Source organism: Acomys minous, assembly GCF_964271855.1.
Source record: "Acomys minous genome assembly, chromosome: 7".
In the NCBI taxonomy this organism is placed as follows: Eukaryota; Metazoa; Chordata; class Mammalia; order Rodentia; family Muridae; genus Acomys; species Acomys minous.
Window position 1 is genome coordinate 123,204,728 of NC_140488.1, and position 23,164 is coordinate 123,227,891.

At 40.5% G+C, this 23,164-nt stretch overlaps 1 protein-coding gene across 1 annotated transcript in view; it reads right to left on the reverse strand.

Moving 5' to 3' along the window:
• PHEX (phosphate regulating endopeptidase X-linked) overlaps window positions 1–20,735 on the reverse strand; it is a 222,484-nt gene extending 201,749 nt beyond the window's left edge. Inside the window, exons 1-7 of the mRNA XM_084791126.1 lie at window positions 20,427–20,735; window positions 12,670–12,816; window positions 12,365–12,402; window positions 11,651–11,842; window positions 11,079–11,139; window positions 9,771–9,878; window positions 4,879–4,947 (exon numbers count right to left, since the gene is read on the reverse strand). Of these exons, the coding sequence (XP_084647252.1) occupies window positions 4,879–4,947; window positions 9,771–9,878; window positions 11,079–11,139 (238 nt within the window). The 5' untranslated portion in view covers window positions 11,651–11,842; window positions 12,365–12,402; window positions 12,670–12,816; window positions 20,427–20,735. The remainder of the gene's footprint in view (window positions 1–4,878; window positions 4,948–9,770; window positions 9,879–11,078; window positions 11,140–11,650; window positions 11,843–12,364; window positions 12,403–12,669; window positions 12,817–20,426) is intronic.
• Window positions 20,736–23,164: the final 2,429 nt, after the last annotated feature.

The following is a 23,164-nucleotide window of genomic DNA, read 5'->3' on the forward strand; positions in this document are numbered from 1 at the left end:
TGGCCTAGTACTCAATGTATAAACCAGGCTGGCCTCTAACTCATGGCAATTCTGTTCTCTCTACCTCCTCAGTGCTAGGATTACAGGCATGAGCCACCATGCCCACTGCATAATTTCTATAGGGCTTCAAAACCCTCAACATTTTAAACCATTGTCTTTACAATAGGCAAATAGGAAAAAAAAACTTATTTCAGAAGTATAAGAAATTTCAACTTGGTTTAATTTTCTTTTCTTTTTTTCTTTTTTTACCCATAACTAATTCCATTGTCTCTAACTACACATTTGCTTACCGCTATTATTTTATCATTATGACTTAATATTCGAAAGTGCTAGAGCAAACAAAAATCTTACTTCCGGCTTATATTTATTGTCAGGCTGTGCAGCCACAGATGGAATCTGCTATGTAACACCTCAAGGACAGGGATCACACAAGCCTCAGTGCCTCACAATATTTACAGTCACACAGGGGAGCCCTCACACGCCCTTTGACTCACATAAGCTCATTGTTTTTTGGTTTCCTTCCCCAGCTCTCCCTGCTCCCTGCCCCCCCCCCCCAACTCTTAAATGTCTCTTCTCCATCTCCTTGCATTTTCTCACAGGTACTGAGGAAAACTGCAAACTCAGCTCTGACCTCGGCCCTGAGAGAAAACTGAAGGAATGCATCCCTCACACTAAATTTGGACAGAGGCCCCCATGGAGGGAGAAAACTCTTTGCTCTGCCTTGCAACTAATCATTCACCATTCACAGTTAGGAGCACGACTGCTCTTTCTGTGGGGGAACTGTGACTTCAAATCGCAAGGGAGCATACTTGTCAAGACACCAAAACTCCATTCCCCTATTCAGCTCCATAGAGAAAACTGAGTTTCTAGTTTTATATAAAGAGAAATATGATTATGACACGAAGCTGTGAAAGCAAAAGCTGCCATGCTCTCAAGTGTTGCCCATGAGGTTAATTGCTGGACAGGCTCCCACTTGTCTATATGGTGCAAGTGCCAGTATTCCTCCACATATAGCCTCAGAGGTGTTAGTTTCAATCAGGGCTCAAGGGAGATTTTCATAAAGCCTTACATATTAATATTTCCATGAAGTAATCAAATCGCTCACATTACATATTTCCTCTGTACTCAGAACTATGTGCTGAGCCCTTTTTGAGCAATAAAGCCTTTCACAAACTCCAGAATGAGGCTGCTTGGATTTGAATGGCAGCAATACTATGCAATAGCTAAATTAACTGTCTTAGGTTTCCACTGCTGTGGTAAAACATCTTGACCAAAGCCAACTTTTGGAAGAAAGTCTTTATTTGGTTTACAGGTTACACAAAACAAGCGGAGGGAGGGATTGAAGCAGAAACCACAGAGGAATGCTTCTTACTGTCTTTTCCTCAGGCTCACGGTCATCCATCTTTCTTAAACCTGCCCAGGGGTAAGCACTGTATACAGTGGGTTGGAGCCTCCCACATCAATCCTTAATCATGAAAATGCCCCTGCAGACTTGCTACAGGCCATCTGATGGAAGCATTTTCTCAATTGAGTTTGTGTATATGTAGTTAGCTAAGCCCAGAACTATTCACATACACATAAGCATTTGGTAATACAATTCCACAACCAGTCATTGAAAATTGATGCTAGATTTCCAGAGCTTGCAGATTCTCAAATTTTTCAAGAAAAATACAACATGTATAGCCCCAGGTGATCTAACAGTTCAACAATGGCTGGATTGGCACCACTGAAGGAAGCACATTAATATTCCTACAGGGAAATAAACGCATATCCTCTTAAGTGGAATAAATGACATATAAAATGGCTTCACATTAATTACTTTTGCTCATGGACCCAGTTTGCCAAAGAAACTGAGATCAGGTTTGATGTTACAAATTGGAGATTACATTGCTTTCAGGGGTTGGGGGTTTGGATGCAGAGATATTATTACTGTTTTCATTTTCTATTGATTCTCACAACTCATATGAAAGTTCACTAATCTGGTCCCATTCCATGGGTGATGAGACTGAAGCTCAAGATGATCATGTATTTAACACAGATCATGTGGCCTAGAAGTATCTAGGTTGTGTATGTTCCAAACCCATCAGCCTCTCTACACTTACTCCTTATCATTAGCAAGCCTGTTCATTGGTTCTCTGTAGTCTTTCTACAGTTTTCATTGTCAAGGAGGAGTCAGTACTTGAGATCATGGAGACAAGGAAAAAGTAGAAAGCTACAGAGAGGTGGCAGCTCAGAAATGACTGCCACTGCTTGAAAAAGGAACAGAAATTGATCAGGCATGTGCTTCCTTGGAACTTTTACCATCAGCATCTGTTTTCATGTGCCCTTTTGTGGCCATAGCACAAGCTCTTGCATAAAGCCAGGCATGGCTTCAATTCTCATGCCATGTGGATTCAATAGCTATCTCACCAATCCCTGAGCATACTGAAGCTCATATTGCATTAAAGAAGGCTGAGGCCTTCCTGAGCTTACACTATAGACAGAAAAATCAGTATTTTCCTAAAATCAGGAATCTATTTACTAATGTGAAAATTTAAACAGGAAAACAGGCAAAATACACTAGGTGGCAAAAGGTGACATCACAAAACATCATTCTGTCCGCTTTTACTCTGGGTTTATTATGATTTGTAATAAACAAAATTCATGAAGTGGCCTTCCATCATGGAAATTGTCTAAACTAAAATAGAATACGTATGGCTCAAATATTTTAATTTCTCACATCTGCAAGAACTCTACCATATCTCAAGTACCAAGTGACATGAAACTTAAAACCTGCCATGTGATTGTAAAACCTGGTCCTTCACCTTACTCCATGAAAAACTCTCCATTTGCTAAGCCTCCAGGCCAACTGCTCAAGTTTGGAAAAGAAAAAAGCATGGGAATTCCACAACATTCCCAAGGGGAAAACATCACATTTCCAGGGACAATACTAAGAAGCTGAAAGGGTTGTCTACTCACTAGATCCTCAAGTGAATCCAGTGTCCCACAAAGAACAGAGTTACTTGGTTTGGCACAAGGGAAAGGAAGGAGGGGAGCCAGACATGGACTTAAAGGCTAGCTCTGCCCTTAACTCATGATGTGGCCCTGAAAAAGTTTGCCTTGAGACAATTACATTCTCCCATATATTGGAATCAACTTCATAGAGTTCTTATGAAATTTTAGGAAATGGCAAGTGTGAGTCATTCAGCACATTGCTTATTTGAAAAAATATTGATCATTCAAGAATGGGGCAAACGAAGACTTAATATAACAATCCGAAGAAGCTGCTATGGCCCTGGTGACCAGACTCTCCTGAACACAGGTCCAGTTTTATCCACTCAGCCCACTCCTCCCAATATGAGAGGAATGAATTTCAGAACAAGCATGAGTCCTAGCAAGGCTGTTTACATATTCATCAAAGTATTTTCTTGGTTTTTAGCCGACTTGGTTGTTGTCTACCATGTTAATGCTGAGACGCATGAGCCAATACTATAAGACAGAGGTTGATCTTTGTATGTATGAGAGAGACCAGGTCTCATTATATAGCACTGGCTATTCTGGAATTCACTATACAGACCAGGTTGGTCATGAACTCACAGTGATCCACCTGTCTCTGCCTCCTGAGTGCTGAGACTAAAGGTGTGTACCAGACAACCAGCATTTTATGAATTCTTTCTACTAATTCTCTACCATCGCAATTAATGTCATTGCTTAACAGTGCCTTTTTTCCACAATACATCTGAACCCCACCACTACCACAATGCCTTCAGCAAGCCTCCTAGCTCCTAAATCTTCTGCAATCTCCATCGCAAATTCAAGGCAACATCCTGTCTCACCTGGCCTGCTGATTGTAACCTCCTTTCTGATTTTGTTTCTTGTGTTTCTCCCCAGAGTCAAATTCTATACAGGAAGACAATTGCCACTCTGAGACAGGCTTTCTATGCCTTTCCAGGTTGGCCTTGAACTCTTGATCCTCCTGCCTCTACCTACAAAACTATGAGATTACAGCCATGTATCATCATGCCCAATTTATGTGTGCTGAGGATAGAGCTCAGAACTTCATGAATGATAGGCAACTATTCTACCAACTGAGCTACATTCCCAGTCCCCTTTGTGTGTTTCTCCCCCTGATATGAATAATAAATATGTGGTGAATTAACTCATTAATCTCTTCCAGTCAAGAGGAAAAGTCTGCATGTTTAATTGCTCTATGACCTCTTCTTTTGAAAATGCCCTAGGGTCTTCCCCACTTGAAGAATGGGGTGGGGGTGGAAACAGGATTTCGCTTCTTCAAACCTAGGCTCTAAATGAATTATTGGGATGTAGGATGTAATAGCTGCGCCACAACCAAGGCAACTTTAAGCATGAATCTTTGCCTTGCTGTTCTCACTGATACATGATCTTGTCACCTCCAAAGTAGCTCAACTTGCAACGCAGAGCAGATGAAAACAAAAAAGATACCAGCAGAGGCTTGGATTTCCAGAGGGTCTCTGCTTAGAATCAAACAGGTCACGCCCACTGACCCAGGTGCTATGCTAAGTCTGCTTAAGATAAAGAGGAATCTGTTGTCAGTGGAGCCATAGGAAGCACACAGTCTCTGGTCTCTGTGTTTTAGGAGAGAACATTCTGCTTTCCAAGCCCATTCCTAAATTCCTTATCATGAGGGTTGAAATATTGAACAGCTTGGTTGTTGTTTTGTTTTTTTTTTCAAAGAAAACAGGAAACCTCAGCTCCACTATTTCACACCAAACCTTGAAAGTAAACTTGAATGCTTCAGAATTGCATTTTGTATTTAGTCAACCTCAAGCAAACAGAATACTAAAAATACTACCTGTTTTGTCTTCCAACTCCCCAAGGTACCAAAATTATAACTTGACACAGGGTGGAAAACAGACTTACCAGCTTCTATGCACTCTGGCTTCAGGCAGTACTCCTGTTTAGCCTGGAAACTTAGGAGACCTTGACTCACTGGAAAAACAGACCAAAATAAATGATTTGTAACAGACCACAAGTAAAATACGTTGGCGCACATATGCAAGACATTTGCTATCAGTTCATGCTTCTCACTATTGACATGGTTGTCAAAAACCAAGTTGGCTCAAAACCAAGGAAGCTCTTTGATAAAACGTAAACAACCTCACTAGAACTCATAGTTATTCTGAAATGCATTCTTCTCATATGGGGAGGAGTGGGTTGAGTAGGGAAAACTGGAGCTGCGTTGAGGAGTCTGCTCACCAGGGACACACCACACCAACACCTAAAAGCTTGCTAGAGAGAGAGCACATTTTCACTCCAGATCCCTCAGTTCAGAAATTCTGGAAGTGGGGCACAGCCATCTTGTGTGCTTTGGATTTGGTTGACAGAGATTCAATCTAGAGTCTCTCACAAACTGAGCCGGCTACACACACACACACACACACACACACACACACACATACACACACACACACACACACACACACACACACACACACACTCACAGACAAATGCCTGAACAATTGAAATAGTTTCAACCAACATTTAATTTTCTCAACTGTTGGCAACATCAATGTATCAGGACTTTCCAGTCCTTTGACAAGACAGTGTCTTCTACAGAGTTCATGCTTGTGAATCATCCAATGAAGTTACAAAATAAAAGCTTTTAAAAAAACTCATAACATTTTAAGTAAGTTAAGATTTCCTATTGGGCCACACTCTGAGTGTTTTTTCAAAAGCATAGAAGAGGGCACTGGATTTCAGACTTCAGTGAGGATCTGAGCATTAGCAAATGTGAGCCTAAAATTAAAACCTTTTTGAAATCCATGTCTTTTCTCCATAGATGGAGGAGTTATGAGGCATTCATTATTGCTGTGCTCTATGAGCAAAAACAAGGAATCTTTGAAGATATAGCCATGAAGAAACGGACCATGGGGGCTGAGAAGTGCAGTCAGGAAGCCTAAGAGTGCTTCTGGTTCTGCTTGAGATGCAGACCTGCACACCACCTGCCAGCGTGGCATGCCTTATTATTTATGAACCCACATCTTAAGAGGAGCTTGCTTTGTCTTTGTTCTTTTCTCTGCTCCCATCCTCCAAACCGCCTTTTTATCTGTGTTACATTATAGATTCAAGAAACCTGCCTACAGAACTACTCAAGACTATTTTCAAAAGAAGTTTTATAACATAAAAGGAGTGTTTTGATTTTTTTTGCAAGAAAAAAATAAGTAAAACTATAGAGACAGCATCAATATCACTATGGGACATTTCAATGTACCTTGATGATGAAACCACGGGAAGTTCTTCCTTTTAGTGAAATTTTACATGTTTTCCAAATGTTCTTTAATGAGCATGTAGTATTTTAAAATGGAAGTATAAAGTTTACTATAAATAATAATTTTATTCTTCTAGATAATACCTTCTTGATTGTAGCTTTATTTTTAAATCTTCTGAAATGGCTAAAAAGTTATTCTTTTTCAAAACGTTAGGGGAAGAGGCAGGATAATCAGGAACTTCAGGGCAAACTTTGCTACAGTGTAACTTCTAAGCCAGCCTAGACTACATGAGAAGCAGTCTCAAAGTCCTCCAAAACAAGAAGTAAGTCTTGACATATTGGTTATTTGGGGGGGTGGTTGGTTTTTCCAGACAGAGTATCCCTATATAGCCTTGTCTGTCCTAGACTCACTTTGTAGACAAGGCTGGCCTCGAACTCACAGAGATCCTCCTTCCTCTGCCTCCCCGAGTGCTGGGATTACAGGCATGCGCCACAGCACCCAGTTTTTTATCTGATTATTTGTATATGGAAGGTTTTGAATTTAATTCATTGAGACATAGACAGAAATCCTATCCCTTAAAAAAGAACATTATATCTACATGGATTAAAAATCCTGAAAACAGGCAAGGATCAACAAGTCCAGATAAAGAAAATGAATGAAACATAAATAAACGAAATGAAATAAAATACATACTATAAAAAATTTAGTATTACTTTTTACTGATTTGAAGCTTTAAAACAACATCAAGCAACAGACTGACTTCTCACTTTAGAATCCCCATAAGATGCAATGAACTTATCCATCCCCAGATAGAGTGTGAGAGTAAAGCTGGTAACATAGCTCAGTGATAGAACACTTTATATCACACACGCAAAGTCCTGATTTCCATCCCCAACACAGAAGAACATAACAGAAAGCATGAAAAAGACCACACAGCTGGGGTCATCATCACCTAAGTGCCCACTGGAACCCACAAATCAGATGGAGGCCACCGCCAGATTCTATTTCTGTGAAAGGCCTTGATGTTTTTGATAGTTATGGGGAAATGCAACAAAGGATAATATTTCATAACATGTGAAAAGCGTACGGAATTGAAGCTTCAGTATCCAGAAAGCATATCTTCCTGGCTCCCATTGTGCACATTTTGTCTGTGGATGCTTTAGTGCTACTATGAAACAAAGCCCTGCAAAAAGGAATGTATGGCAACAGAGCCAAAAAGATTTACTATCCTCTGGCCTTGACAGGAAAAGCTTGCAGACCACTGCATCTGAGAAACAGATTTCAGGGAGGAAGTAGAAGGGAAGAAGAAAAGAAAAGAACACTTGAAAATAAATTGGTTACGGGTATATTGTTATACTCGGTATTTTTAAATCCCCTATGTTTTCTGAAATCAACTCAGACCATTGGCAACCATTCTTTCCGTAGAAGACAAAGACAAAAGAGAAGTAAGGTGGGTTGCTAGACACAGCAGACATATGACTGAGTACACACGGCAAATTCCACCAGGAAGTACCTTCAAGGGAAGATCTGAACTAGAATATCATCATGTAGAACATTGCTTTACAGGCATTTAGAAAGCTAGAGGCAGAGTGGGAGTGCCTGGGACAGACATATTGCTGAATTATTTGACAAAAATATAAAGATTCCTAGGTGGGCATGGTGGTACAAGCCTATAACCCCAGCATTTCAGAAGGCAAAGGCAGGAATATCACAATAAGTTCCAGCTAATCTATATAGCGAATTCCAAGCCAGACAGGAATACATAGTGAGAATCTGTTCATAGACAGAGAGACAGACAGATATTCCTCAGATAGATGTATTCTGAAGCAATGTTTCTCGAAGTTGCCCATGTAATTGAATCCTCTTGTGTCTTGTAAAAATGCAGACTGTGAACCAGTAGACCTAGGGATAGAGCTCAAGCTCTCAAGTGATACTGACGCTAGAGTAGCAAAAATAGAATGAGGCCACATCCTTAGCCGGCCCTGTTTATTGTCGATCATCATTAGACTTCCTTCAGAAGATTCAACATGACAGCCAGGTCACTAAACATACTGGGAAGTTATCATTTTTAGTCAGGCCTCCTTCATAATAGCAAGGCTTGGTTTAGTGAAGTTTACTTTTCCTAACATTTTTAGTGCTTGTGTCAGAAAATCATTTCCTCACAAGGAAAACAATATTTACTATCAATAACCATTTTCTAGACCACTATGGTCTCCAAGTATAATGATCACAAAGGTAGAATTTAAAAACATTGCAAAATGCTATTGACATCACTGAAAAGAGTACGTATTTTGATTTACACAATGACCACTTGGATTTGTACGTCTGGGAGCATGTGTAAAAAAACTAACCTCTTAGTCACTTCCCACGTCATATGTAGTTCTTTGGCATGCCAATAAAATATCTCCTCCAGTTTTAAATTTCAGTAAGTTGATTGTCTAAAGTCAACATTGGAGAAACCTCGCAATAGTCCGCAAGAAGCACAAATTCAGTCACAGGGTAGGAGGTCTAACTTCACCAGAAAACAATATACTGATCTAATTTCTGAGCTCTTCAGCCACAGAAAACATGGAAAAGTGGTTTGCTCGTTTTAGCAGGGTTCTCAACCACACAAGCCTAACTCTTTTAAAAGTTAATTACTGGTTTTCTCCTGCCAAAATAAACATGGCCTCCTGAATCCCGTGTATGCCAAGGAATTTTTCCAGGCCTGCTGCACTTCAAAGTACACCTAGAATCTCTAAAGGATAGGGCTTTTTCTAGGTGACCTTCAAGCCAATGAAATGCTGTAAGTTTTATATAAGGAAAGTTTTACAAAGGAAAATAGCCAGAGGTTTAGAAAGCCTAAAATTTGGGGTATCCCCTGTCCCTTTCCAAACAGATTTCATCTTTTTTCCCCCTAGAAATATGTTTTTATCTGTCTCCACATTCATTCTAAGAACACCATTCTCACAAGAGTTATTAAAATAATTGAATCACAATGCTTTTCAAATCTTAAAAGGAAAACCTCTGCTTTCTTTCACATTCATTTTTAAATCTATTAGACAGGTGAAGTTAACCATTTTGCATCCATTGAAATCACTGGATTTAAAGAGACCCAAAGAATTCCATTTACGGACTGATTTATCTTTTGTGAATTGCACTTTGTCACTTCTCCAACTGATCAAACACAAACAAAAATCAATCAAACAAACAAAATTCCGGTATGATAGGGTTGTTTCCTCACAAAACAAATGCAAGCATCTAACTATGAATTCATAAACAGTCAATTTGTGAAGTGTATAATACATGATTTTCTTTCCTCAGAGAAACTGAATCCACCAGCCTTTCCAAACCACTTCCTAATCCAATTTGCTCCTGGACTATAAATTTAGCAGTAGAGAAAATCTTCCTTTTTCATTGACATATCTTGACCCTGAGGCTGCATCTTTATTATTTAACATTAGCAAACAGCCTGCGTTATGACAAGGGTTTCTAGAATAAAGAAGAATTAGACATATTCCCCCACAGACTCCCAGTTCCCCTGGCCTCTGGCACTCCACTTACCTAGAAAGAGCAGGGTGCCCAGCACCAGGGTACCACCAATGGACAGGGCCAGTGCAATTCGAATGCCTCGGTTGGTCCCCTTTCCAGGTTCCATGGTGCTCCCCGTTTCTGCTTCCATCAGAAGGGCCAGAGAGGAGACTCAGAAATAAAGTCACTTTTCGTGGTTTGGTAGCTAGTCTCAAGAGTTTGTCAGGCGTTGACATCCAAAACTCCCTTGCTCGTCTGTTAATAGACAGCTTTAAAAATTCCTGTCAGGAAACTTCCCCTCGACACCCTTTCTCAAATAATCCTTTACAAATAGAATAAAAGAAACTCAAAATATTAGTTGCCTTGGCTCTCCCTTGACTAGACAAAATAAACAGCAGTTGCTTTATCTTGGTGCTCTCCCTCAGCAAAGCCCCTCTCAAGCGGTTGTTTGGCAAGCTTTTTGCTCAAGCGTTCCGAGTATACATGTTTCACTAGGTTGCTGCACAGATGTTTTAGCTATTTAAATGTATAGTCACTTGGGGAGGAAAAAAAAACAAAAACAATTGTCTTTATCAAAACTCGATTCTCAGTCTCCCCCTAACCATGATAAGTGAGGTGGTGAGGACAGCCCATATCCACTTTCAAGTTCTCAATTAGTCATGTAATTCAGCTGCAACGGTCAGTCTCCTCGTCTGAACTGTCATAGTCAAAAGTTACTCTTTCAGTGTGCTAGTCCCCTTTTAAAGCCTTCTAGGAGTTCCTAGGATATCCTGGAGCATTTTATTTTAGGAACTTTGTGCATGATAGCATGTGCCAAAAATCAGTCATAGTCTACTGCAGTGCAAAGTAGCAATTAAGACAGCCTACAGAGGCTGATGGTTCGGACTGGAACTTTTTTTTTTCTTTTAAGGAAGTAGAGGAGTGCTCTTTGTGTGCTAAGAATTGTACAAAAGACAGTTAAGTATATGAATTAAGCTTATTATCAACCACAAAAGATATAGTAGAAGATCTTTTTCCCTGTGTGTTTTGATGAGTACAGCACCCGTGTATTTTGTTCTCTAGCTCCTCCAGGGCAGCCACTGTTTAGTATGATTTTGTGTTTCCATAAAGTGTCTATTTCAGCAGCTTCCCCAGAATTAACTCAGATTTATTTGGTTCCACTAGAAAAGACTGATTAATCACATTCTTTGATTATGATCAAATTCAGATTATAAAAAGCTGCTTTCCCCATGGAGAAGGGCAATTGACATTTTAAAGCTATTGAAATGATTTGGATTTTTTTATTGCTTATTGTCATTACATAGCTATCACTAATCCACACTACAGTCAATTGCTAGTCACCTGTTCCTATGCAGCCAGAGGTCATAAGATGGTAAAGTGTAGGTGAATTATTCAGGAACATCTGTAAAGCAGAAAACAACATCTGTGCACATACCTTTGGCTGTGACACAAGTACCAATGAAGGAGGTACCACATAACTGCATGATCTTGCTCCTATCTGGCTAAGCCCAGTCAGCCCTTATTCCTCCAGCACGGAATTCTCCCATGTTTAAAAATATTCCTGGGCCCGGAAGTGTTGGCACACGCCTTTAATTCCAGCACTTGGGAAGCAGAGGCAGGTGGATCTCTGTAGGTTTGAGGGCAGCCTGGTCTACAAAGCAGGTCCAGGACAGTCAGGGTTGTTAGACAGAGAAACCCTGTCTAAAAAAAAAAAACCAAAAAACAAAAAATTGTATTCCAGCTAGGCACGTGCCTTTAATCCCAACACTTGGGAGACAGAGGCAGGAAGGTATGAGTTCAAAGCCAGCCTCAACTACAGAGTGAGTTCCAGGACAGTCAGGACTGTTACACAAGGAAACCCTGCCTTGAAAAACAAAAGAAAACAAAATAAAATATTCCCTGACACATCTTACCTGTACTAACTGCTTGTTTTATGGCACCCCAAACTCAGGCAGGTGTATAAGCCTTTGAGCAAGCGATCCACATCATAGCATGATGGCGCCCTTCTGTGCTCATTGGCTATCAATGTTACTTCATTGCTGGTGCATTTTCCCCAAAAACCTTTGTTCTCGGTTTCATAATGCTTCATGGGACCAAGGCAGTGTCTGTGATTTGTAGTGAAAGAAAAAAGAAAGATGACCCAAGTTATCTCTAGTTGAAAAAGCAGCTTAGGGACCCTCTCTCATCACTTCCTCAGAAGGGGCTTCTAAAGAGTCTACTGATAATGGTGCTTCGGGTGAGCAGAGCACTTTTTGTTCTCATCTCACAGCAAACAAATGCATGTGACAGCAAATGCATTTGGAACTCCAAGATGAAAGCATAGCCTCAGGTGGCACAGAGCTAGACATGGAAAGGTAGTGACATGGGATCATTGTGAGATACTTCACATCAGCAGCTGACAATGCTCCCTGTGTATAGGAGAAAGAAAAGCCACCCAAGGATGACAAGAGGGATCAGTTCCTACCACTTTCTTTCTCCTCCCCATATCCTTGAACCTCAAGAGTCCTGACTGATTTAGAAGCCTGACTGTGGGTTACCAGTTGGAGAGTAGCTTTCACCTGCCTTAGACTGGTCAATCCCCAGTGGTGACAGAAATTGGGAGTTCTTCCAAAGTTCCACCTACTCACCATTTGCAGACAGGACTTCATTCTTGGACATTCAACATCTAAGTTAAAAAGAAAGAAAGAAAGAAAGAAAGAAAGAAAGAAAGAAAGAAAGAAAGAAAGAAAGAAAGAAAGAGCAAAACAAAAGACTAAACACACTTCTAATGATAGAAATAAGAAACCTGATGCTTCCCATTCCAATTCAGACATGTGTAGACAAGAATGCATTTGATTCATGAAAATAAGTCTATGGAAGTAAAAACACAACTCTCAGGTTGTTAAAAATAGTTTGAATATAATTTAATGTAATACAGGCTTCTTTTACTCACCAACGAAATTAAAGAAACATTTGAGAGTGGGTGGGATTGATAGAGGAGAAGATGTGGGTGAATCATTCCTTATAAGGTGCATTCTTCATTATGTGTCATTTTCCGCATTAATTTTTCAGCCTTCTGGGAGATAGTGATTATCTTGCACTGAAATTAAAAGACACTTAAAAACAAATTAGGATGAAAAAATACCTTAAACCAAAATAAGTAAGTTCAAGGTACAAATGAATAATGAGTGGTCACAAAAGGCCAAAGAAGAGGGCTAAAAAAGGAAGTGCATATGAGCCCAACCTGATCTAGCCCGTTTTTGTTTAAAATAAAGTTTTGTTGGATCACTTATGACTGCATTCATGCTACAAGTTTAATGTTCTATAGTTCTGTGGCAGGCACTTTTTTTTTGTCTGTGAGGCTTAGAATGTTTTGTTCTCTGGCCCATTGCAGACAAAAAAAAAAAAAAGTTAGCTCATGGAGCCTGGCATCGTGGCGCATGCCTATAATGCCAGCACTCAGAGAGGCAGAGGCAGGCAAATCTCTGGGAGTTCGAGGCCAGCCTGGTATACAAAGTGAGTCCAGGATAGCCGAGGCTACACAGAGAGACCCTGTCTCAAAAAAAAAAGTTACCTCTTTAAAAAGCATACAAGTGGCTGGAGAGATGGCTCAGCACTTAAGGGCACTGTCTGTGCTTCCAGAGGTCCTAAGTTCAATTCCCAGGAACCACATGGTGGCTCACAACCATATGTAATATGATCTAATGTCCTCTTCTGGCATATAGGTGTATGTGCAAATAGAGCACTCATACAACAAATAAATAAAATCTTTTTTTTTAAGGCATACAAGCCGGGCACAGTGGCCACACCTTTAATCCCAGCACTTGGGAGGCAGAGGCAGGTGGATCGATGAGTTCAAGGCCAGCTTGGTCTACAAAGCGAGTCCAAGACAGCCAAGGCTACACAGAGAGACCCTCCTCGAAAAAAAAAATGGCATACAAAACCCACCCTGACCTGCAACTCAAAATTGTTCCAATCTATACTCTTGAACAGAAGCCGTTGTGTCAAAGAAATTGATGAATGTATCTTTACCTGAAACTATAATATTGAGACTATGGAATATTGTCCTGTGTGTCTGGGAATGAAAAGTCATTATACCCAGGAAAGGGACTGCCCAAAAAGGCTACTTCTCCAGAGCTGTGAAAAGGAGTTAACTGACAAGTCACACTGCAGTGTAAATTTGTTGCTAGCAAGATAGACACCCACTTAATTGTTTGAAATAAAAACATTCCAAACCAGGTTGGGCCTTAAATGCAATCAACTTGTGAATAAAAAGAAGTTTCCTGAGACTTTCTCAGGTGTTTGGTCAAGGGCAAAGATTCATGAAAAGAAAACCAAGGAGTCAAACTAGAAATTCAAGACTGGTCAACTGGACACAGGCATGGAAATACTCGAGACTTTCTGCAACTTCACCACACACCCTCCATAGAGCACACGGGCCCAGCCAGAATGGCAGCATTCAAAGAAGCAGAACTCTGAGTGAAATTTCTCAAAAAGACTTCCAGCCAGGTGGTGGTGGTGCACATCTTTAATACTAGCACTTGGGAAGCAGAGGCAGGTGGATTGTTGTGAGTTTGAGGCCAGCCTGATCTACAAAGCGAGTCCAGGACAGCCAAGGCTACACAGAGAAACCCTGTCTCGAAAAACCAAAACCAAAACAAACCAAAACAAACCAAAAACTTCTAAAAGGAGGACCAGAAAGATTAGGAGCTTGATGGCGTAACTTAGCAGTTCTCAATCTTCCTAATGCTGCTGCCCTTTAAGACAACTCCTTATGTTGTGTGACCCGACCATAAAAATACTTTCATTGTTATTTCATAGCTGTAACTTATGTTATGAATCCTACTGTTATGAATCCTAAGGTAAATATTTTTGGAGAAAGAGGTTTGGAAAAGGGTCACAACCCACACGGTGAGGACCACTGGCATAAAGGGAGACTTCTAGATGAGTCCAGGCCTGTCTCCAGGTGTGACTTGAACAGCCACTGCTTTCTCTGGAAGATGCACAAGTGAGGTTGTCTTAGGCAAGCATGAGGGCAGCAGCCTGTAATCCCAGTGCTCGGCAAGTAGGAGCAAGAGAATCAGAAGAAGCTCAAGGTCATTCTTGGCCACATAATGAGTGTGAAGCCAGCCTGGGCTACATAAGATTGGATTGACAGACTAGATAGATGGGCAGACGGACGGACAGACAGACGGACAGAGAGACAGACAGACAGACATATTTCCTGAGATGACTGCCTCCAGGGAGCTGAGCCTAGTGGCCAAGGTGGTTGGGTTACTGGCTGAATCCGGTCTTTGCGCTGGACAGGAGTGTGCCTGATGACTGTTTGTATGTGCCTTTGGTTTCAAGCTATAACATCTCATGTGGATCACTAGTTTCACTGAAAGAGAAGGAAATGATTCAAAGCGTGAACATTAGTTTCATCCAGCCACTAGAAAAAGGAGGGTGTAGAGGAGAAAGAAGGAGCTGGACAAGAAAACTAACTAGTGAAAGTGCCACCTGGCGACTGTGAAGAGTGAGACCTGGTTGGTTGCTGGCTGGGAACTTCGGAGTAGCCAGGTGCAAATTCCAGGCCTCCCACTAATGAGACACATTACTTACTTTACACTGCTCTCTTGGAACATCTCTCCTAGGTAGATATTCTTATCTCCTTTTTACAGATAAAGAAATTGAAGTTTGGAACTATTAAGAGCTTTGCTGAAGGTCACAGGACCACTTTTGTCTGAAAGCCAACATGGCTTCACGTTCCAAATCCTTGCTCTCTCCACTGCTGCCTGATAAGTTCGCTTATCAGGTAATTAGCCAAGGTAGGCACAGCATGTCCAAGTGACACTCCAGCTGAGGAGAAGGGATAAACTATGCTCCCTTTAATTCTCTTGTTTACAAGACTAATTATCAGACTTCAGTCCCTTAACAGGGACAGCAGCAATCATTTACTGTGGAGGGGGGGGAAAGGTTTTCGGTTAGAGAATATACAGAGCAGTATAAGACATAGCTCCTGCTGGGTAGCTGTTGCTAACTGAACATTAGGAAGGTTATGTACATCTGAACAGCTATTTAATCCATTGTGCTGTACTTGGTCAAGTTCGAGCCAAGGGAGGATTTTTATCCCTTGGTTTTTCCTTTTACCTTTTAATTAGCTTACACGGTGTCAGGTATCCTTATGAAACTTCCTACATAGTTCATTTTGTTGATGTTATCCCTCCTACCCCCCATTTTCTCCTGTCTCCCTAACACTACCCCTGCTTAAACATTTCCAACACCAGGGTTCCCCCTTCCTTACTCAGATGGCATGTGTTCTACTTGAGTCCTTGATTTTCTTAACACCTTGGCCATGCAATGGTGTCTTTCAAGTCTCAGTCACTCTATGCATATTATACTGTCTGCTCTGCTGCATTCTCTAAGGAAAGCTGGCTGAGGAAAAGTACGGTAATACGATAGGCCAGTGACTGAGCCTAATGGAGGCTCAGCTCTGTCTAATGTGCAGTTGGGGGCTCTCTTCTTAGAATATGGTTAGACAATAAACACAGAGGCAGCCTTTGAAAGAAGTTTATTAGTTTCAAAGAGGGGCAACATTGTGCCACAGAGATACATGGCACTGGCACAGGTTAGTTAGTTCACAGGAGACGGGAGGGGAAACCACGTGCATGGAAGAGGTAAGGTAAGCGGCCAAACATGCTTCAGAGTGGGTGATTTCAGGAGGCTCTGGTCAACAGGGATAGTCTATAAGCACTTGTACCTATAATTCCATTGGGTGACTGAGGACAGGAAAGCAGTATACCCAATTGTGGTACCTTCACTAAAGGAGAAAGTAGAGATAAGAGTCTAGGAATCATTGGTTTGAAAGGCCCAGACATGTTTTTTATGATCTCTAGAAATTAGCTTTATGTGAAAGAGATAAGCCTTCTTGGGCTCTGAATTATCTCGAGATGCCAAGCATCATAAAATACAGACACTTAAAATAAATATGATGGATACAGAACTTAACATATACCATTTCCAATGCATTCCCCTACATAGCACTTTTAAAAATGTAGTTAACTTTTCATCCAATTAATACACATGTACTGCATCCTGAGACTGAGCAAGGCCACCCGTACCCTCACTTATACCACTAACCTAAAGAGAAATGATTTCTTTTACCTTGCTTTATAAGAGATAGTTGTTCAAGGAGCACTGATTCAGATGTTTATGAAAGCAAGATGCTCTGAGGAATGGCTCACAAGTTGGAGAGGACTGGTTAAAGCATACACCACTAGGCTCTAGCCTTGGAGTTTCTGATTCAATGTGGAATGGACTGAAATTTGCATTTCTAACCACTTTCCAGATGATGATGTTGCTGCTGGTCTAGAGACCAACTTTTGGAAACCACTGGATTTAGATTGCCATTGATCTCTTTACAGTATAGAAAAGTGAGCTGAAGAACCAACAAAGCTAAGCACTAATCTGGAGTAGTAAAAGCAGTGCTGGCATTCAAAATGTTTAACAGCTAGTGTGCATGCCACTGACCAGGTGCTATGTTTTGGGTAAATGTCCCCCAAAGTACCATATGTTAAAGGCTTGGATCCCAGACTTTGGCCCTTTGAGGAGGCGGCAGAATCTTTTAAGAGGTATAGCCTAGTATTGGTTTTTTGTTTCCCCAACCATTGGGGGGATCTTGATGAGGAGTTGGGATTCTGATCCTTTTCGCTTCCTCTTTTTGGCCTCCTAGCCATGAGATAGTTTTATCATCCACTACTTCTTCACCACAGGTTTAAAGTGGCAGAGCCAATGGATCATGGACTAAAAGTCCTGAAACTGTGAACCAAAATAAATCATTTTCTCTTTTTAAGTTTATTGTCTGAGGTATTTTTGTTGCATTTTGGAAAGCCAATGAACATACAAAGGACTACTTGGCACCACTTCTCAGTTGCTGGATCTGGAGTGTCGCAGAATGGCTACCATGGATGAGGCTGTAGAAGCCAGAACCTGAAAGGAGGCATCTCAATGTTTAAAACCAGCTGCAGCCAGACTGGTAGCAACCAAATGAGCTGCAGTTCTGAGTCAAAATTCAAATAGCCTTTTTGTTTGTTTGTTTTGTTTTTTGAGACAGGGTTTCTCTGTGCAGCCTTATCTGTCCCGCACTCACTTTGTAGACCATACTTGCCTCGAACTCACAGCGATCCGCCTGCCTCTGCCTCCCGAGTGCTGGGATTAAAGGCGTGTGCCACCACCTCCTGGCTCAAATAGCTTTTTGCTGATGGGTGAAAGCCTTCAGTAGCTGGTTACTGTCAGCACTTAGGGAAGATATCAATATGCTCACACATGTAATGAGCTCACATGTGGATAGCTTAATTTATACCCTACACCACCAGCCATCCTAAGCTCCCCCATATGCTCAAATGTAGACCAGTGAAGGCTTGTACCCTTTGAGAAAAAAATCCTTTTGCCTGGCAAACTACTTCCTCAGAAAACTCACACTCACTTTTAAAGAATCAACTCCAATTTACTTTCTTAGAAAGATTGTCCCAGACCTTTTTTCTTACCATTGTCATGGGGTAGCCTATCATATCACTTAGAAGACAGAAAGAATATAGAAGCCAGGTCTCATTTTTCTTTCCCGTTCCTGGTTTTATCCAGAGATCTAAAAAGTAAGTAGGAGCACCTACAATTGCAGCAGCAGCAGCAAATGGGACATATCAGAAAAATATGACTCCAGCTGCCACAATGAGACTGTGGTATCTGGAGCTCAACTCTGCAGCAGTGGCATTAGAGACAGACACTACATTAGTGTTTGGGTCACATTCCCTCCCTCATTTTGCTACCTCAGCCTTAACAGGCCGCAACATTAACAATCTTTACACTCTGGGTAAGTGCCTCTCTTTGTCTCTCCCATGACCTTCTGTTACCAATTCCCTACATTCAATCTACTGTCGGAAATACCTAGAGCGGTTTCTGCATTCACAGCCAGACACTCATGACTATTGTTCCCTTTTCTTTTCTTGAAATTCCTAGCTGCTCCATTCGTGGTGATGTATGTGGCTATGGTGCCAAGCAGAATAGCACAATGATGTCATTTAGTGAAGGACATGGTACCTGGGGGCATCTAGTGCTGTTACTTACTGCTGTGTGAACTTAGTGAAATCACCCAGTGACTCATAGTACTAATGTCACAAGGTAGATAGTAATATTTTCTACCCAATAGGGCTATTATTATCAAGAGCTAAACAAAGTGGTTGAGAATGTGACTGGTATTATAATTACTGTGCTTAATGTTTTATATCTTTTGATCCATAGATATATTTGTAAATGTTTCACATTGTTTATTTTTATTCAGATCTATGCATATGAGAAGTATAGGGACAGCCAGGTGGCTCAGCCAGTAAAGTACCCAAGCCTGATGACCTGAGTTCAATCTCTGAGATCCACATGGTAGAAGGAGCAAAAGAACTCTAGGAAGTTGTCTTAGGACCCACATATAAAGAAGCCAATGTTAGCTGTGGAGTGAGATGCACGGGTATACACAGAGAGAAAAATGAACCAAATTTTAAAAGATTAAATGAACATTCAGTGCAGAGCTGGATAAGGGAATGAGAAGGAATGAAGCGGAAATTATGACAGTGGAGAGGAATGGAGGGAAAGGGATGTTTTTGTTGTTTGTTTGTTTGCTTGCTTGTTTGTTTGAGACAAGGTTTCTCTGTGTAACAGCTTTGGCTGTCCTGGAACTCACTCTGTAAACCAAGCTGGCCTTGAACTCACAGAGATCCACATGCCTCCGCCTCCCAGGTGCTGGGATGAAAGACGTGTGCCACAGCCGCCACAACTGCCACTGCTCAGAGAAAGAGATGTTTTATAGCCACAAATTTGATGCAGAATATTTGGTTGGTTTTTGTTTTGTTTGTCTGCCTGTTTGCTTGTTTTCAGCATCTCACTCCACAGCTCACATTGGCTTCAAACTTATTGATTTTCTGGAATCTTTCTTTCTCTTAAGTGCTGAGATTATATATGCATCACCATGCCTGGTCACAATTATTTTTTAATGTCACCTTGTCTCTTATCCCTTCTTTTACTCTTCATTGCAGACACTGGTCATCCTCCACTCCCAGGTCAAAATAAGAACAATCAGATGTGAACACACACCTGTTTTCTTCCCTTCCTATAAGCCTCTTGAGAGTTGGGACAATCGTTTGTACATCTTGACCATCCTAGGATCTGAGCGGGAAGGTGTGCAACTTTATAGGATGAGTGTATTTGAAATCCCAGGGAGATTACAGAAGTCAGAGAAAGCAAAATTCACAGTGTGGATTTTGTAGCCAAGAGAAAGAAAGAAATGATAAGATTTTTTTAAAACCTAGAACAGCTGCCATAGTCAAAGATAAGAAGGAACATGTTTCTTTCAAGGAAGTAGCAATTGATGGTTATTCATATTCTTTATGAGTTATCATAATAACTTACCTTCAGAATACTTAATGTCAAATGACAAATACTCTCTAATGTACCAAGTCTGGTAGTGTTTAAATAAATATGTATGTCCCTCTTCTTTATAAGATTTTTCTAATAGAATATTCACTGGGGCGGGGAGAAGAATGGACAGATGTCCATAAAGTAAAGCATTATCTAAAATAGGGAAAAGGAACTGTCTTAGGTAGGGTTTTGTTGTTGTAAAGAGATACCATGACCATGGCAAGTCTTGTAAAAGAAAATATTTAAATTAAATTGGGGCTGGCTTACAGTTTTGGAGGTTCAGTCCATTATCGATTGTCATAGTGTGAAGCATGGCAGCTTGCAGGCAGACCTGGTGCTGGAGAAGGAGACCAGAGTTCTACATCTTGATCCATAGGCAGAAGGAGACTGTGTCATACTGGGTGTGGCTTTACCATATGAGACTTCAAAGCCCTCCTCCACAGTAACAAACTTCCTCCAGCAAGGCCACACTTCCTAATAGTAATGGGCCAAGCATTCAAACACATCAATCTATGAGGACTAAACATATTAAAAAACACCACAGGAACTAATATTTCTACATTTTAGTTAATTTTCCATTTTGTTATACATATGAAAGTTTTCAAGTCCAAATGAGCTGGCTTAACACCATGTAATAGTTGCCATCATTCTTCTAAGTAAAGCTCAACACGTATTTACTAGCCATATAGTTTGGCAATATAGGGAATCAAATCCAATATTGTTCATGTCTTTTTTAAAACACTATAATAAAGCTCCTTAATCCAATCCCTACATTCTAGGACTGCTAAAGCAAGCAAACAAAAAACAAATAGTAATACAGTCACATACCATTTAAGACTATAAAGCATGCTGCCAGCTCTGATATCAAGTCCATTCTATCCTCCCTCATTACAAATCTCTCACCTGGCAGGCCAGATTCCCAATTCAGAGTTCTCAGATTCCAGGGAGTTCCAGACAAAAGCATGTTGGTGAGCTGGCACTGGCCATCAGCACACCCCTTCTCTACCCACGCCTAACATCTTAGATGAGAAGTACGAGAACGATAAACTGAGAAATAGAACCTATTAGCGACTAAAAGTACAAGTTGGCTCAAAGAAAATTTTGACATGATGTTTTGAATTCTGTAGATAATACATTTCGGTTTTTAGCAGGGGAGGGGATAGCTGTGTCCCATTAACGATGAAGACCCTTAGCTCCATGACAAAGGGCACAGCTCAAGGATAACAAACGTGGAACCCTGCTGAAGCCAGGACCTAGTGAGAGCACATCTTGCCCAAGGCTCAGGGCTTGACCCTAGCTCCTATCCAACATACCAAAGGAGATTAAACTACAGAGTATTGTCAAGCAGAGAAATAAAGATCCTAGATGCCAAAAATGAACTACCAAGAGCCCTGACAGCTGAAGGGGAAAGGAAAAGACCTTGGTTACATGTTCTTCAAGTAATTTATGCAAGCTCATTTCTTTAAGCATGTTTTTCAACATATCAAATCCTAGGAGTATTTTATTATGTTGTTGTTGTTATTGTTGTTGTTATTGTTGTTGCTATATAACGTACATCAGGTGATTATGAATCTCAAAAGTGAAATACATTATGAAAACAGAAAAAAATCATTTGTCTTTCTAAGGAGGGGATAAATACTATGTTACACAATAAGCTACTTTGCCTGAAATCTAAGCCATGAATTCCATTTGAAGTTTACTGTTAAGTCTCCAAAGCTTAGCATTATTTAATGGCAATAACTCCCAATCCTAACCACTCACATGATCAAGTCTATCTTATCACCAATGTCCCTTTAATGGTGAGAAAGCTGCAGTATTTTTGTATGAAGCCAACACACCAAGTCCCATGGTATACTATAATTAAGAACAACAGTTTATTTTTTCTTAAATACAATACCCCTCACCCCCACCTCAAAAGCTAGACATTAAAGTACTAAATATAATGATCTTGGTAAGCCAAATTGCTATGTTCCTGGCAGCCCTTCCCTGCTCTTTCCCTTAAACATTTATATCTGAAATGATAGAAAAAGAAAAAATAGAAACCTGGAAAATATACAGCTATGTACTTTGACCGTATCCTCCACCTAACCACCAGTGTTTCACTTTGAGCACTTAAAAACATTCACTGCTCTTTCTATACCCTTTGTCCCGTTTTGAGCATTTTGTTTTCACTCATATTGTTTTAGATGTCCATGTATACACCTTGCAGGACCATGAAATACCAGCCCATATTTTCAGGAGAATGAGTCAGTCTCCCTGGTACATAGGCAGATGATGGGATGTTGTTGAAAATTTTCAGTCTTCTTGATTTCCTTAGTAGACATATGGAAAGATTCAAGATGCTATTAAATAAATAAATAATCACCTCATGGTCTCCATAAACTATGTAATACAAATTAAACATTCTGAATCCAAAAATATGAAATGCAGAATGCTGCAAAATTTAAAACTTTGAGCAAGATAATACTAAAGGGAAATTCCAGGCTTGATAGGGCACAGTTAAAATGCAGGTCTGCTAAAAGAATTTTGTACAAAGTTACGTTCAAGCTATGTGTATTACATATATACATACATACATACATACATACATACATACACAGACAGGCCTGGATTAACATATTAACATACTGTATTAGTCTCGTTTTAACTGCTGTGACAAAGTAGATTAAACACTACAAAAAACACAGGTTCATGAGCATGGTGCTGTGCCTTCTGGCAATGTTACAACATGGCACATGGCATTGTGGCAGAAGTATATGCAATGGAAGAGATTAGGTGGCAAGTCATGAAAGCTCACTCCTTTATTTTTATTGTTTTGGTTTTTCAAGATAGGGTTTCTCTGTGTAACCCTGGCTGGCCTTGATCTCATAGAGATACACCTGTCTCTGCCTCCCAAGTTCTGAGATTAAAAAGTGTGCATCACCACCACCCTGCTGGCTCACTCTTTTTTTTTTCTTTTTCTTTTTTAGGACAGGGTTTCTCTGTGCAGCCTTGACTGTCCTGGA